The 16,849-nt window shown below is 42.4% G+C and overlaps 3 protein-coding genes across 9 annotated transcripts in view; 2 read left to right on the top strand and 1 right to left on the bottom strand.

Moving 5' to 3' along the window:
- Window positions 1-2,897, top strand: part of ALS2CL (ALS2 C-terminal like) — a 47,292-nt gene extending 44,395 nt beyond the window's left edge. For all 4 annotated transcript variants that reach the window (XM_061474403.1, XM_061474405.1, XM_061474404.1 and 1 more), the window contains exons 24-26: window positions 32-181; window positions 1,178-1,274; window positions 1,556-2,897. In XM_061474403.1, the coding sequence (XP_061330387.1) occupies window positions 32-181; window positions 1,178-1,274; window positions 1,556-1,627 (319 nt within the window). In that variant the 3' untranslated portion in view covers window positions 1,628-2,897. The remainder of the gene's footprint in view (window positions 1-31; window positions 182-1,177; window positions 1,275-1,555) is intronic.
- JMJD4 (jumonji domain containing 4) lies at window positions 2,765-12,267 on the bottom strand. Its single transcript, XM_061474416.1, has 6 exons — window positions 11,600-12,267; window positions 10,831-10,996; window positions 9,103-9,228; window positions 8,142-8,409; window positions 7,306-7,452; window positions 2,765-5,636 (listed from the first exon to the last, which is right to left on the bottom strand). Exons 1-6 carry the CDS (start codon window positions 11,862-11,864, stop codon window positions 5,325-5,327), a joined length of 1,284 nt encoding a protein of 427 aa, XP_061330400.1. The 5' UTR covers window positions 11,865-12,267; the 3' UTR covers window positions 2,765-5,324.
- A 594-nt stretch (window positions 12,268-12,861) lies between these two features.
- Window positions 12,862-16,849, top strand: part of SNAP47 (synaptosome associated protein 47) — a 30,447-nt gene continuing 26,459 nt past the window's right edge. For 2 of the 4 annotated variants that reach the window (XM_061474543.1, XM_061474545.1), the window contains exon 1: window positions 16,463-16,603. In XM_061474543.1, the coding sequence (XP_061330527.1) occupies window positions 16,537-16,603 (67 nt within the window). In that variant the 5' untranslated portion in view covers window positions 16,463-16,536. Of the gene's footprint in view, window positions 12,956-16,462; window positions 16,604-16,849 lie in introns of those variants that run through there. The other 2 variants (XM_061474544.1, XM_061474542.1) reach the window with 2 other exon arrangements.

Below are 16,849 nucleotides of genomic sequence, written 5' to 3' on the forward strand. Positions count from 1 at the left end.
ACATGTGACATGGCTGTATTCATACTGACAGCACCACAGTGGATCCCCGGGAAAAGCTGGTGATCCTCCAGAAGACGTATGAGGAGATTGAGAGCACAGTGTCCCGGGTGGTGGAGAAGGACTACAAGCTTCCCATGGATGACCTGTTGCCTCTACTGATGTATGTTGTATCCCGAGCAAAGTAAGTGTAAGCTTTTCATTTCCCAGTCCTGCTGTTGTGTGATACTTAATTGGAGAAAGAACAGCCATGTTTCCAAGCAAAATAATTTACATTAAAAGCTAGGGTTTGTGTTTTGTACATGCTTTTTCCTGAGCTGTACTGGGGTTTCTGTGTGCTACTGTCTGCCAGGTGTGGTGTGATGGTGTTGGCCATGATATGTGAAGTGGCTAGGGACTTCCTGAGTGTACATCTCTTACCCGAGAGGATAATTCAGGGTTGTCATGGAAAATGCAGTCTTACATCCATGTCAGATTACAGTAGAAAGTAGGAACATGAAGCCTTTGAAGGCCAATTGTTAATGCCTTTCAGGCATCATCGGTATATCATGCATTTTCTGTTTTCCATGCTCAATGGGGCACTGTGGTCCATTTTGAAGACTAGGAAGGTCCTGAACACCGACCATCTAGTTATTAGACTTTCCCTGTGTAGGAATGACTTTGGCAGAAATGTGTCACATTTACAGAAGCTCTGTGCTGCTTTCAGTGTAACTGCAGGGACCCACTTGCATCCAGTAGAATGAAACTGTACATATTTATTTCCTGGTAAATTTGAGTGAAAATCCCTCACTGGCTTCCTGGATATGTTTGGTCTTCAAAAAAGGGTGAAATATTTGAACTTGGGGCCATGAAAATCCAGAAGCTCCCCCTGCTGCTGTCATGTTGGATGATACAGTTTTGTTTGCTAGGCAGCTTTCTCAACTGCAGGTGAGACAGGAGGGGAGTAAGAGATTGGAAAAAAATGAGAGTTTAAATTCTCTTATGATTATCTTTGCTGAGATCCAGTCATGTCAGATACCTCAAGGACTCAGCCTCCAGTAGGTCAAGGTGATACACAAGGAATCAGAAGTGGACTTACAGATCTGTGCTTTCTTCTCTCCATAATCTGATTTGGAAGTACATGCCCACAAACACTAGATGCCCAGAGATTTGTTCTAGTTGTGACTTTTATTTTTCCTAGAATACAGCATCTGGGAGCTGAAATCCATCTGATTAGAGACTTGATGGACCCTACTAATCAAGGAGGACTGTATGACTTCCTGTTAACTGCCCTGGAGGTAAGGAAATGTTTTCAGCAGTGAAAGTTGCAAACTGCATTAACCTGTGTTGAATAGTAGCAATACTGATGTGCTGTATCCTTAATTTTAGGGGGCTGCTTATATGCCTAGCACAGGAGGCTATTTTACTTCTAGTCTAGAGAATATGCCTATCATTCATTTGTAATGTGCAGATTTAATCCTGCTTTTGGGGGCAGTGTAGATTTGCTTTGTGTGCAGGAGACTAGAATTTAGGCCAAAGTTCCAAAACTTCTTAAAGGATTCCTCTGTTCCTTTCCCAGTCCTGCTATGAACACATACAGAGGATGAGGCTCCACCAGAGAGAGAACTGCCACGTGACTCACAGCTCCTGAGTCCGAGGACTCAAAGGGAGCCTCCTCTCTGCTGCACTTTTTGACCAAACACAGTTGGATGAAGAAGCAATTATGTCCCTGCTCTACTGGATGCTTTTTAAAAGGGAAGAATGGTTATGTATCAGATGAGGGTTTCTTGCTGGGTTTTCTCTTAGACTGGCTATGATTGTAAAGCACAGACATACAGATGCTGTGGACTAAAAGCCTTCAAGATGCAACTTCAGCTTGTGTTTGGGAATGTCTTTGCAGAAGGTGGCCAAGGTTTCTTTTTCCCTGTAGTTTTATTTCCCTTTCCTGCAAATAGCAACCTCCCTTGAAACCTCATTTAAATGTTCTTTTAGACACTGTGTTTGTTTTGCACTGGTGAACTGACATGAGAGGCTATTTATAGAAAATGGTCAAATTAAACCATAGGCAACTATTTTGGTGGGACTGTTTCTGGTTGGCAGAAATAATGGCATGGATAAGAGAGGCCATCTCCATCCTCCTAAACAACCCGCTCCCAGAGTAAGGTGGCTTTTCGTGCATCCCTAAGAGGATGTTTTTTTCCATGCCTCTTCCTACCCATGACAAATTCAGTACCTCTCCATTGCATTGTAAAGCTGCTATTGACTAACTTCCTTGTTTTATGATACTTACAAGTGTATATTTACACTCTGAAAACTCCTGTTAAATCTCAGGGATATCACACTTGCACCTTGAACATATTAGTGCTGCTTTGTAATTCTGCAGGGGTTTGTGTGTGCCGAAGAACATGCGTTGTTCTGGGGTAAGAAATCTCAAATCCTGGTGACAGAAAACAAAAACCACCTGGCTTTTTGCACTGACATATTGCTGCAAAACCACTGGTTTTCTAAGATGCACAGCTTTTGCTGACAGACCACCCACTGATGCCAGTGGGCTACAAATCAGATTAGAATTGGGCTGGGTTTTATGCTGCCTTGTGAAAGGCAAACAGGTATCTGGTATCCTGCTACTCTCAGAAAAAAATAGTAATGTTGCAGTTGCCTACTTAGAGCAAAAGCTCCTTTGAACTAGATTTTAACCTGCCCTTTTTTTTAGTTTTTTTAAAGTTCGACTTTAAAGCCCACATTTGTGACTTAAGGAAAACATAACAAAACTTCACAGGCAGCTTCCTCCTGTTTATCACAAGTATTATGCTTTAATAAATAGTACATAGATTATAATAGTTAATATATTGGTATGATAATATCCTAATGTATGTTTCACAGTAACTTTGTATTTAAATAAAATGGTTTAATTTTTAAGACTCCAGGCTCGCATATTTCTTATTCTGATCTTGTTGCTGTTTTCAGGCATTTGAGAATTTGCTTTCCTCTCTTTATCTTTAGAAAATATATGGCCCCCTCACTACTTTGATCATTCATAGGAATGGAGAATTTGGACTACAAATTAGCTTCCTAATGTAATTCTAGCAGACTGAATGCATAATTTGTTCCCTGCCAAATCAGTGAGGAGGACATGGCTTAAATTTTTAACATAATTTCCTGCAATTAAATTACCATTTTTTTCCACCATTGTCTTGCACTGAGTTTTAGCAGGCCTTATGAAGGAGGGCTCTTACACCTCTTTGGAGTTGAAGATGCTATGGTGTAGAGACAGCTCAGATAAAGAGAGAGTAAGTAGTTGAGACTCACCTTCCTTTACTTGAATGCTTCTTTATTCACCCTATTTTCTTCCTTCCTTGACTACTTTCTGCAGGGAAGAGGAATTAACTGCAGAAATGATGCCTCTTCCCTGAGAACTGCTGCCTGGATTTTTGAATTACAGCAACCTCATGCCATCCATCCAAATGAGGCTGTAGTCAGCCAGATAGTACCGTGTCTAAACAGACCCTGGGGAATTTGAGTTACTAGGTTCTTGGTGTAAAAGCTGGATTTATATTTTTGCTGGTTTCACACAGCAAATCCAAGCAGTTCCAGTTTCACAGGATGTGAAATGAAAAGTACTGTTGATCTAAGCAAGCCCTTGATAAAATTGCAGCGTTTAAAGGGGTTGGTGCCGATACCACTTGCACAGCATGCAGTGAGACAGGGGAATACAAGACCAAAACCATCCTTTCCAACCATTACACTGATTATCAGCTTTAAACCTCAACTCTATGGAATCTCACCTGATTCATATAAGGAAGAAAGCTGCAGCTGCCTGTCCTTGAGAATGTAAACAGATGTAAGTAACAGCTGTGAACTTTTAATTTCAGAGCTGCTTAAAACTGGCAGTTTTCCAGTCTAAAGAAACACCCTGCCAGAAGGTTGAATCACTGAGATGTAGTCACAGCTGTTTAAAAAAAAAAAGAAAAAAAAAGGCTGTTTTCTCCACATTGCATTTATCCATGCTCTGGGTATTGGTTTTATTTTCAGGTACCGCTTCCTTACTCAAAATGCAAAATTTCTACTAGAAAATAGGACATGCAAAATGCATGCACGTATAAACTCTAAATCATTATCTAGAAAACTGTAATTTTTCAGCCTACTGAGATTTCTACTATTGCACTAAACATACAATTAGTTGCTCTTACTAGTCATCTGGTTGAAAATTGAGGAAGTTCTTGAGCAGTGATTCAAGTGAGCCCTAAAGGGGCAACTAAGGTAACAGTGTGCAGCCATTTGTGCTTCTAGGCTTTCTTACCAGCCAGTAAAAGCAAGAGGGATGCTTCACTAGAAATACTCCTTGAGCCCAAGGGTTGCAAATTGTGCTAAGTAACCATGCAGTAGTGTTATTTGGTGTAGTAACAACATGGCTTTTTTAGGAGATAATATGAGGCTACTTGCTTGCTTCCCCGATTAATCAAATCTCTGCTTGATAAAATACTGTGCCTTGAAACAGCATGTAGAAATGTGAGAGTACATTCCAGTTCCTTCTTTAGAGCGTGGGTGGAGTGCATGCTTAAATTATCAGTGGCAGATTTGCTGCCTGCACTAATTTGCAACCAGGACTTGAGCTTCCTGATTATTATGTTAAATTTAAACCTGCAGGCCCTTGGAGCAGTATGAAGGCTGACCCTGCCTGAGACTTGCAGCTTTAGAGAGATACCACTTTACAGGACACTGGTACAGTCAGCTCTTCCACATCCAAGGTATAGCTGTTAAGCCAGCTCAGGCTTCAGTGGAATCTAATTAACTAGGGTATCCTAAAAAAAACCCAAACCCATAAAAAAAGAAAAGCTAAGCTGTACCTGGAAACAGGACAGGTCTCACGGTAATTTAGCTGTGACCAGACAAAGCAGAGCTTAACTGCTGGAGTCTGCAATGCAGGTTTGCTGTCTGTATGCAGTGCTCTCACTAGTAGGAGTATGGAGCAGACCACTGCAACCTCGCTCAGTGTAAGACCACTGCAACATCAGTGTTTAGTCCTGACAGACCTAAAGCTTGATGCACAGAGAATTTCTGTTCCCTCTTCCCTGCAGGCATATTTACCAGCAGGGTTCAAAATATAATATTAACATGATTTGGATTTTTCCTTTATCTGAGGATCTTTTTTTCCTGCCCAATTACTCTAGATATGCAAGTGGCGTCAACTTAAAAAGCATTTGGTTGTCTTATGAATGTACTCTCTCCCCACTCTATATTAAGGCTCTCTATACTTCAACTGCAAGAGCTATTAAACAGGGAGAAGTCAGTCTTCTACAAACATTTTGCCAAAGGCTCATTTTACAAAGAATGGAATAAATAGGAAGTTAGAGTAGTGCTGTATCTATTGCTGCTTTCAAGTGGTGGAGCAATGCCTCCGGAGGTGGAGAAAGTGACGTCAGGTCAAGTTTCTTGAAATCTTCATTAGCACTCAATGATGTTAACACCTTCACAGTCCTCTTTAAATCAAACACTGCATGGAGCATGCCCAAGGTGGAAATGGCAGCTTTTGGTGTGTTTTTTGATGAAGCTTCATCATCGAGGCCGTTTTCCAAGACGGAAATTCTGTTCTCTGCAATAACTTTGAGGAAGTTATAGAACTCCTTGTAGTCTATACCCGTGCAAGACTTCATGATCAACTAGGTTCAAAACAAAACAAAACAACCCAGCACTGAAATGAAAACAACTCTTTTCTTTATAGTAAGAATAATAAAAACATTTTATCAAGCTACTAATGAGCTGGAATCATAAGTAATTATGTTTAATCATATTTTTTGTAATTCCACAACGGCACTAAAATTCTTAACCTTACTTGAAATACCACTAGACCCAAAAGCAACACTATTCTTGCTAAATGGCTGTGTTATTTGAAACTCTTTTTGAGGGATATCAACCTGCCAGCAATAACAGCCTCAAGAAATAAGTTTTACATTTGTTTCATGCTTAAGCTTTTGGAAGCATACAAGATACAAAACCCTGCTCAGTACAGTCAGATGTTCTGAAAGCATCACTCTGCAGTTACAGAAACCTGCTGCCACCTTTACCTTAATTTTGCTTGTTTCAGATTCACTCTTTCATCATGAATGGTCTTCAAACCAGTTATTCTGTGTGGGGCCTGTCTTGTCAGTTCTTCTGTTTACACAAAAAGCACTTATATTTTATAAAGGGGAATGTAAATACTACATAAAAGATTGATCCAGAGGCTAATACTAAGCTTGAAGAGCAGTTGAAGCAATAGTTTTCGAGACAATATCCTAACCTCCCTGACACATCAAATATGCACTGGCATAAGCATTTCCCTATCTTAATAAAGTAATATTTCATTCCTGCCACCCAGAGGTACCTGGACAGGCTTGAGAGGTGGACTTGTTAAACCTCATGAAGTTCAACAAGACCAACTGCAAGGTCCTGCACCTGCTTCAAGGTAATTTCAATCACAAAAATAGGCTGGGCAGAAATTGCACTGGGAGCAGTCCTAAGAAGAACTTTGGGGTATTGCCTGATAAGCTCAAAATGACCTGGCAGCGTGTGGTTGCAGCCCAGAGGCCAACTGTGTCTTGAGCTAGATCACCAGCAGCAGAAACAGCAGATCAAGGGAGAGGATTATCCCCCTCTGCTCCACTCTGGTGAGACACCCCCCTGCAGTGCTCAGCTCTGGGGATCCCAGCATAAGAAGGATGTGGTTGGAGCGAGTCCAGAGGAGGCCACAAAGATGCTCTGAGGGCTGAAGCACCTTGACAATGGAGACAGGCTGAGAGAGCTCAGCTTGTTCAGCCTGGAGAAGAGAAGGCTCCAGGGAGACCTTAGCGCAGCTTCCAGTGCCTAAAGGGGTCAACAAGTCTGGAGAGTGGCTTTTGACAAGGGTATGTGACGACAGGGAAAGGGGGAATGGATTTAAACTGACAGAGAGGAGATTTAGACGAGATCTGAGGAAGATGTTCTTTCTTATGAGGGTGGTGAGACACTGGCACAGGTTGCCCAGAGAAGTTGTGGCTGCCCCATCCCTGGCAGCGTTCAAGGCCTGGTTGGATGGGGCTTGCAGCACCCTGGTCTAGTGGAAGGTGCCCCTGCCTGGGGCAGTGGGCTGGAACTAGGTGAGCTTTAAGGTCCAACCCAAGCCATTCTAGGGTTCTGTGATTTCCTGCAAAATGAAGTTGTCACCAGTTCCTACTTCTTGATGAAATGTACTAATTCCAGGTATGAGGTTAAGGACTTTAGTGTCTTAGAGCTCTAATAAGGTGGTTCAAAGCATCCCTGAAGCATACGATTCCCTAACAGAGTCATGCAGCCAGCATCACATTGTTATACCTGGCATTGTAGGTGCCAATCATCCATAGGGTCTTTCCATTCATTAATTTCCCGCTGGACAGCTGCTAATTCATCCTGTAGGAAGCACCACATTATAGCCACATTGCAGCCATTCACCCAGTTGTGGTTAATGGAAATGGTATCCTCCTGAAGGAATAATTTAAATGTTTATTAGGCTCTACGAAGGAAAATGAGAAAAAACAGCTATATCATCACTGAGACTGCAAAATGTAAAACCATATTCCTCAGCAAGGGAAATGCTTCTTTGGCATCACTGTGCTGAGAGACTGTCTTTCTAACATCTCTGAGCAACGAAATCTTGTTTCACTCTGTAAATTGGCAAACATCTTTACTTCCTCTGTCTAAGCATAACTTTCAAGAGCACAAATGTAGGAGAAGGCAGTGGGGAGAAAGGAGTAAGGTTTTTAATGTTGGTTTGTAATTACGAAGACCAATTTGTTGGCATTTTCCATTATTAAATTACAATTTACAGTTAGAAACCAAGATTAACAGCCTCACCATAGGTCCATCTCATCTAGCACCCCATTTCTCAGTGACTAGTAGTAGCATCTAATGATGAAAAGTGTAAGAAAAGAGGGTGCAGACAGCTTCTTCAGTGACCCAAGGAGCTTATGAACTCAGGCTTGCTTTAAGCCATCATCTTGAGTGGCGACCAATAGACCTTTCCTCTGTGAATCTCTCTAAGCTTTTTGCAGCCCAGTTAAACTTTTGGCTTAAACCCACAGCATACTGTGGCAACAGAGGTTTGAACTGATTCAAGCTTGCTGGCTGATAATCAACCTGTGTGATGAAAACGATGGTATCAGTTACCTTACCAGATTGTAAACTTGATGATGCCATCCACTGGGGATGAAGACTATCTCCCCTGCTTCCTGCACAATCTCAACAGGGGGTTGACTTTGGTTGTAGCGAGGGTAAACACTCCTGTCCTGAAGGCCAGGTGCAGTCACATCAAAGGGCAAGTTGCCGTGGCGGTCTTTCAGGTACTCCTCCTGCCCTGCAGGGTACAACAGCCATTTCTTTCTCCCACATATATTGGCTGACCAGCTATAGGAACGGAAGACATCAGCATGGAATGGAGTCCTATGGGGCAAATCAGACATTTAAGTGAAGACAACCCTTAAAAGCTGTTAGATGAATTAAAATCTCTGATAATCAAACACACAGAAATCAACCTTTACTATGTAAACCTGATCCAAACCTGTCATCCTTTTAATTTTGATTGTTTTATATATTAAAAGGCAACTATATCTACATAGTATTGCAGCCTTTTATACCCCATGTTTCTCCATCAGTTAGTTTTGAACCTGACCCACAAATACCTCAATGGCAAAAGATTCTGTGATGTGAACTGATGAGACTACTCTAAAGACAACTTTATCACCAACACCAGACTTAATTTTTCACCTGCAAAATATGTGACCAGCTCATCAGCACTGCTCCACCTCTTCTGACTTTGCAAATCACAAGTGCTGGATGATCCCCAGGGAGTTTCTGCTCTGAAACTTTATGCAAGCTAGCTCATCTTGTGGGTACAATTCAGGGCTTTTTGAAGCAAAAAAGAACTCTAGCTGGCTGCATAAGGACAGCTCACATCCAGAACCACAGGAGTTGTGCTTGAGAAACAAGACCGGCTGGGTTCAGGTACAACACTAAGCAGTAAGGCCAGACTCCCTCTGCAGGATGATGCTATCCTCCAGGACAATGTGAAACCCCCTGTAATATTAATTTAAAAAAAAATAGGATGTAAGAATGACAGAAACCACACTGGCTTACCATGAACCTTTAGGTCCCATATAGACAAACCGGTAATCATCCACAGCTATAGCATCCCAGTATTCATTCAGCCAGTCAGATGAGAAATACACAGGGGTTGTATAAACATCTTGCTCGGGGAAAGCTCTTAAAAAGATAATGTGTTGGAAATGGGTCTCAGAAAAATGAAATATTTCTCTTTTTACCTCAGTTTTCAAAACCCAGTTGCAAAGACCAAACAGGTCTCTAACAGGCCATTAATGCTTAGCTGCCATCTCCTTCACATTATTTGTTGCAGTGAACCCAGAAGAGGCCATTAAGATGCTCCAAGGCCTGGTGCATCTCAGCTATGGAGACAGGCTCAGAAAGTTAGGCTTGATCAGCCTGGAGAAGAGAAGGCTTCGGGGAGACCTTAGTGCAGCTTCCAGTGCCTAAAGGGGCCAACAAGAAAGCTGGAGAGAGGCTTTTGACAAGGATGGGAAGGGATAGGACAAGGGGGAATGGCTTTAAACTGACAGAGGGAAGATTTAGATGAGATATTAGGAAGAAGTTCTTCCCTGTGACGGCTCTTCCCTGGCACAGGTTGCCCAGAGAAGCTGTGGCTGCCCCATCCCTGGCAGTGTTCAAGGCCAGGTTGGATGGGGCTTGCAGCACCCTGGTCTAGTGGAAGGTGCCCCTGCCTGTGGCAGTGGGTTGGAACTGGATTAGCTTTAAGGTATCTTCCAAACCAAACCATTCTATGATTCTACGACAACACTGAGTTGTGTGTAAAATTAATGCAAAGGTGCTTTTCTGCCTCTCAGGAAAGCTGTGAAGCTAAACTATTTGGTAGACTCCTAGTTATGGCAAAGACAGTTTCTAATAAACACAATATTTATAGATGAGATGCCTGCAAGACTGGTTGTTCAACTGGTTGACAGGCTGGAGGTGTGAAGGTTAGGATTGAAGCCAGGCTGTGGCATTTTTGACAAATGTGTGGCCTTCTTACACAGGATATGCTGCCCCCTTCCAACTGTAGGCTGCATGTCCAGGTTTTCTGTAGCAAGCCATGAAACCAGGAAAGCAGATGAACAGGGAGGCAGAGACTGACAGATTTCCTCTATTGTAAGTCACTGTCACAAAACTTATAACAAGAGCTCATCATAAGAATGTTGGATTACGAGCAGGATATGTTTAAAGAAGAAAAGAGTTGAGTAAAAAGTCATTAAAGTCCTACACAGACATGAGAAACAGACAATGCATCCATCTCACAAGCAGCAGGCTGGAGAAGAAGTAAGGCAGAATACTGAGAAGAGAACTTGTAATGACTGGGAAGGTTAGCAGAAAAGAAAACGGATAATAAAGGATTGTAACTCATACATGCCTACTGAATCTTTTTTCTAACACAGACAGAAATATTCCTTTTTTTTTAAAAAAAAAAAAAAGTAAGGTTTGCACTGTAGAAGTCAAACAAAAGGCAAATGCTCCAGCCACATGTTTCCACAGGGATAACACAGTCATTTAAAACATAGATGAGAAGGAAAGTGCTCAAGAATGTCAGCCTCTTCCAGAAACAGTGGCCTGCTTAAGGACCTTGCCATGTGAAATACCCTGATAACAGTGCAGCATAAGGCATGTATTTTGCTGTGAAGGCTCTAATAAACAGCACTGGTGGCATTTAAACTCTCAGGCATAGGAAGATGAGCACTAAGACTCTGTGGCAGCTCTCTGCTGTGAGTGGCATGCAGGGTTTCCACAGCACTCTCTTACCTGCTCAGGTGCCAGTCCTTTAGATAAAGACACCCTCGGGATGAACGGTAGCCATTTTTAATGTACTCTTTCCAGTACTTGATATACTCCTTGAAGGGGAGCTGCTCCTTCGGGTTAGAATTGTACTCCTTGACATCACAGTTGGCAACAGGTACTACAGCCTCTCCTGAAATATAAACTACTTCAGCCCTGGTGGGGACAGATTCAATGATGCTAAAACTGATCTTCCTTACCTTATCAGCTGCAGAGGCCTCTAATTTCTGGGCCCTATAATGTAATGCTAAGTACAGTACAAATACATAAAGCCTAGCTCTCACTCCCAACACCATCATTCCAGGTGAATGTGATTCAGACCAGAAGTTAGTTATTTAATGTGACCTGAATTTTCCTCTTAAACTATATTAGGATTGGGGTATCAGTTCCTACTAAATATACTAAAATTTTAGCACCTGAAAAGATATTTCACTGTAACTACAGAATATTTTCTCCTTGACTGAGAAAAGTATCAGGCTGCTCCTCTGGTTAATGTTAAGCAGGTTTATAAATTGGTATGGTTAAATTATACAACACCATTTCATTGTGGGAATAAATTTGAGATTAAAATCTGCAAAACATAAAGTGTGAGTAAGTATAGAAAATGAATGTATTAACTTGGAAAAAAGTCTGAAGAATTTCTAGGCTTTGTTTAGCTGTTCTATTCCTAAAATTAAAAATAAGCTGTCATTTAGTATAGAAAATTTTATTAGGTATTAACAATGCCATGACTTACCAAACTTCTGCAGCAGATAATCAAAGTTAGGCTTTCCATCCCAAGTCACCCAACTTCTCCTGCTGTCCCAGTCTTCAGTGAATTTAGCTGAGAAAATACAGGGATGGTTGGGAATCAAATAATCCCGGAAAAAGTCTGAGTAAGTGAATGATTCTACTTTTTCAATAAAGTCAACGTGTCCTCCGGGGAGGCAGAATGCACCCTGAGATGAACTGCTATAGTCACGAAAAAAGGCAGTGGAACAGGCAAATGTTGCCCTGTCCATGCAGGCTAGATATCCTTCCTGGCTTGGCCAAGACAGCTTTGAATAGATGCTATCCTGTTATGCTACAGCAAAAAAACTGCTTTAAAACATGGCTTGAGTCTTTAAATCCATGAAAACTCACAGGAAAATATAAATAGCTGGATGTAAACCAAGAAGTCATGCAGGAGCATCCCACCATGTTTGGCTAATTAGGATCTTTCATAGTTTATAAGGTTTAATGCCGGTGGGATATTTGACAAGACAGTCACCCTATGGATGGTGAAGATGTCGCTTTTCCCTCATCACCTTCTTGACAAGGTGACCACGCTGTCTGGGTTCCTTCCTGTAACAACAGAAATGTTACTTTCAGCGGGATATCCCTGCTAAATGAATTAATTTCAGGGCTGGAGGGAAGGAAAGCTCCTAGGCATCTGGGGCACTGGAAAACCACTGCAGCTCAGTGGCAGTACTGAGGCTCACCCTTTTGTCAGCTGTAAACTCTGGCACGCCCCACCCTCCCCAAAACCTTTATGGGCCAGGCAGGAATTATAGGCTTAAAAGACAACCACCAAAAAGGTAAATAATAGTGAATAAAAGGGAGGTGTCCAGAAAGGCAGGGAAAACGGAGCACAGAGCGGGGGGAGGAGGCCCAAGGAGAAATAAGGTCATATAACCTGAAGGGATGGGCTTCAGGAGCGGGACAACACTAAGGGTGAAGGGGAAGAGGAGACCCGTGTGCTCATAGGGTCAAATGGGGCGGCCACGAGGCGGCTCCCCTTTACGGAGCTCCAGGGAGGGGACCCGGACCCCACAAAGCGTGGCACACGCAATCCCCAAGTTAGGCTCTCGGTCCGCCCGCGCAGCCTGCGTCCCGCAGAAGCTTAGAGGACACCGGGGGACGGATACTCACCCCCACCCCCTCGCGGCAGCAGCCCGGGGCGAGCGGCGGAAAGGACAGGCTCCCGCAGCCCCTCACGGAACCTCAGAGCTCGGCAGGCGGGGCCCGGCCGGGGGGTGAGAAGGAGAGAGCACCGGCACGCAGCTCAGCCAATAGGAGCGGGCGGCTGGCGCAGGCGCAGAGTGTCGATGCGGGGGTCGCCGCGCTGGGGGAGGTAAGTACGGGGTTGGTCTGGCGCTGGGGGGTTTCTCATGGGGGTCAGAGGGAAGGGGGAGGTTGGTGGTGTTTGAGTAAGGGTGTAGGAAGAGCGGTTTGGTGTGAGCCTGGGAGGAGGGTGAAGATGGAGAGGTTGGGGGTTGTCCTAGGAGAAGGGGTGGGGGTGTTACGGGAAGGAGGACTTACAGGTAGGGGAAGGATAGACAGCAAAGGGGGAAGTGGTTCTGGCCAAGGTGTGTGGGTTGTCTTAGAGCTCTGGCAAAGGTGAGGATTGCAGTTGGGCCTGGCCTAGCAGTGAAGTGGAGAAGAGGATTTTGGGTGGCTGATATACGGCTTTTGCTAATATGACGAGGGAAAGAATGGTGTCTCTTATGATATTAAGGAAAGGACAGAGACTGGGTAAATATCTAGTTATGTTTGGGGTGAGGAAGGGGAAGGCTATCTTTGTACTTGGGGAAAAAGGAAGAGAAAGGGATGGAAATGTTTTTCAGGAGGGGGAGAGTGCTATCTTGAGGTAAAGAAGTAGTCTTGGGGTTAGTACTGGGGAAGGAGAAGGTAGTGAGAGAAGGGGTGCAGACGTGGAGCAGGGAATCGAGGTTTTGGAAGTGTACATATGTCTGTATTTTGGGTTGGAGAAGTTGAGACAGGGTTGAGATTAAAAGGAAAGCTGATGAGGTTTAACCTGGATGCTGTAAGGGGCTGATGTGAGTTAAACGATGAGAACTGAGGCAGTTCCATCCTTTAATGTTTTTGGCAGAGGTGGATGGTCTTCTGTTAAGTTGCTTTGTATCAGAAGCGGGTGGGATCAAAATGGCTTTTCCACAGAAAGATGAAAGCATGTTGATGTGGAGAAGCACCTCAAAGTGACTGGTCTTTAGAGGGGATCTGTTGTAATCTGTTTGCAAATGAGTGGAGCTGAGTTCCTCTGTGTGCCATAGTAGACATACTGTGTATCTTTGCCTGCTGCACCACTTGGAAGGTCATCCCTGAGTACTGCTTACCTTGTCGCATCGTTTGGAGAAATGTAATTAGAAACCTGGTGAAATTGCGTCTCAGGCCTTTAGTTAAAAAAAGATGGGAGAGTCATAGATTCCTAGAATCCCAGGTTGGAAAGGAACCTCAACCTTTCTAGGTAAAGCATGACCTAGGATAGATGTCCCAGCACACTATCCAGCCTAATCTTATTAGTGTCCAATGCTGTGGAGTCCACCACTTCCCTGGGGAGCTTATTACAGTGGTTGATTGTGCTCATTGTGTGCTCCTGGGGTAATTAGTGATGCTTACAATCATTGAATGATCTCAAAGTACTTCACAAGAGAGGGTGAGTCACCTCCTTTTTATAGAAGCAGCCACCCAGCTGTGTGTTAGCTGAAGAATTTCTACAATGTTGTGGTGATGCTGCCGGAAATGTAATCCTCATCTCTATGCTGCTAATCCTAGTTCTCGTGCTGTGTTGCTGCGTGTAGTTTTGTGTGGTGCTGCACTCAGTTTGGGGTGGCAGATGTATCATAAGGATGAAGTGTTTGCTTAAAAAAAAAAAAAAAAGGGGTGGATAGTGTTTTGGTGTTGTGGAGCCCAAGCTGGGAGAGGAAACATGTGGCATCCAGTCTGTAGACACACGTGTAGGCAAAATAGATGTTTCTTTAAAAAAATATGGGAGACCTTATTGTGAAATCACTTTGGGGACTCCTCCCACTGCGTAAAGGGAAGCAGTTGAAGGACTGTCACCCATTCAAGTTTATAAACCTATTGTTGTCTCTATTTACATGTACTTGAAAGCCATGTGTTTATTTCATTTTCATTTTTCCTACCAACATAGTCCTTTATATGGTATTCTAAAGGACTCACTATCATCTGCTCATTGTTTTTAGTATTTTAATTAATTTGTTTGGAGGATTTTTTTGTTGTTGTTTTGTTTTTGGTGTGGGTTTTGTGTTTTTTTTTTTGTTTTTTTCTGGTAGGAATACTGGAATGGTATGTTTTACCTCAGATAAGGCTTTTTTCTGTGTGTTTGACAAAGCCATGAATATTTTGTCTTTTTGTGTAACATTTAGCCATGTTAGTAGGAATAAAATGGGAGTTGACATAATGATGAAAAAATGGTTAAAGTCATCAGAGGAGAGATCCTGAATTTCAGGCAATCATAGAATCACAGAATGATTTGTTTTGGAAGGGAACTTAAAACTCATCTAGTTCCAACCCCCCTGCTGTGGACCTTTCATAGACCAGGTTGTTCAAACCCTGTCCAACTTCGCCTTGAACAGTGCCAGGGATGGGGCAGCCATAGCTTTTCTGGGCAACCTGTGCCAGGGCCTCACACCACCCTCAGTAAAAAACCTTCTTCCTTATATCTAATCTAAACCTACCATCTTTCAGTTTAAAGTGGTTCAAACAGTTCCTTGTAGTAAACCAGCTGCGCAAGTAGTAGAAGGCCTATAGCTCGGCGTTTTAGAAACGTGATTGCCAAAACTTGAGGAAATACAGGGGGAAAAAAATCTTTTCATTTGAAGGACAGTGGCTGAGCTGTTTGATCTATAATGATGAGCTCGCTGTTTATGTTAGAGATGATGTTGATGTATTTAACTGTGCTTTTAATTTCATGGCTTAAGTATGATGAGGTATCCTCCATTTAGGTGCTGTTAGAGCGAACAAGAGTTAAAGTTTTATTTTATAAAAGGCAAAGTGCTGCCAGTAGGCGAGACTGAAAAGTTTTTGTAATATTGACTCAAAGAGAACAGAGTTGCAAAAGTAATAGGATGATGTTTTCTAGCAGCTTTGAAACCATCATCACAGCTTAATAGCCATTAGAGAATTATATGACAGAATGTATAAATGTGCTGTGTACTTTCAAAGTATATGTGGTACATATGCTACATGGGGATGTACACCTTTAATACCTGTTTCGAGCTAACGTCAAATGATTGTGACTGTTCCTTCTTTAGTTTTAACACTAGTGAAATTTCTTACGTGTTTTAATTCAACTCTTTGAAGTCTGGTATTAAATTATAGTATGGTGTTGAACGTTCATAAATGATAGCTGTATTCTGTACCCTTGATGACTGTTTTCACTGGTAAATAAAATCAATCTTGATTATCTTTGTGTACCTGTATATTTCTGCAAGGTATGAATCCCTTCTCTGTGAGAGAAAGAGAAGGGAAAAAATAAAGTGCAGGTCTGATGGTAATGAAAGCGTCATTATATTGGGGAAAAATGTGCTGGAACAGCAAATGGATTTAATTACCAAGTGGGTTTTTGCTTGGAAATTCTGGCCTTGGGCACAGAGAGGAGCTGACTGTCAAGCAAAGCTGTCAGGTGAGTCAAAAGTCATAAGACCCCAGGCATGTGCACATATATATATATACACAGGTGAAGTGACTGCTTCGTTTATTCTCCTGGACTTGGAGGACTTGCTTTACTCTTAGATCCAGGATTAAATATACATTATCTATTATTTATATATTTTTCTTTTTGGTAGTGGGCAGAGTAGGATTTTTTGCTGTAGCTTCTTTTTTTTTTTTCACTTGCTGTTTTGGATTTTGAAGAGAAAGAAATACTAGGGGAAAAAATTCTAACTACGGATGGACAGTTCTGTAGAGGCAGCAGGCCACAAAAGGCTGTCTGAGAATTCTGCATCTACAGATAGAGGTAAGGAGCTTGAAGTATAGTTTAGGAAGGTCTTTTGGGTTTTTTTTTTCAATGGCACAGTTGTCAGACTGCATCAGATTCTGATATTTCCACAGCCTTAATGGTAGAGCTGGCTTGAGAATAAAAATGCTGTCTTGAGGAGGGGGTTAATGGTAGTCATATATAGTTTATGAAATGCTTAGCATGTGTTAATGAACTCTAGGCTGAGATTTTACAAAACTTGGAGTCATTTGGTTATTTACAAGT

Source organism: Pezoporus flaviventris, unplaced genomic scaffold (genome assembly GCF_033815535.1).
Source record: "Pezoporus flaviventris isolate CSIRO_AGI_PZ_B2104156 unplaced genomic scaffold, CSIRO_AGI_Pfla_v1 ptg000079l, whole genome shotgun sequence".
NCBI lineage: Eukaryota > Metazoa > Chordata > Aves > Psittaciformes > Psittacidae > Pezoporus > Pezoporus flaviventris.

What these genes read in the sequence shown, in the direction of transcription:
- JMJD4 (XM_061474416.1), bottom strand. Translation starts at nt 11,864, where the DNA reads ATGGACAGGGCAACATTTGCCTGTTCCACTGCCTTTTTTCGTGACTAT. An exon ending in ATGGGACCTAAAGGTTCATG is followed by an intron (nt 8,410 to 9,102) that starts GTAAGCCAGTGT and finishes TTTGCCCCATAG; the next exon opens with GACTCCATTCCATGCTGATG. An exon ending in ATCATCAAGTTTACAATCTG is followed by an intron (nt 7,453 to 8,141) that starts GTAAGGTAACTG and finishes TTATTCCTTCAG; the next exon opens with GAGGATACCATTTCCATTAA.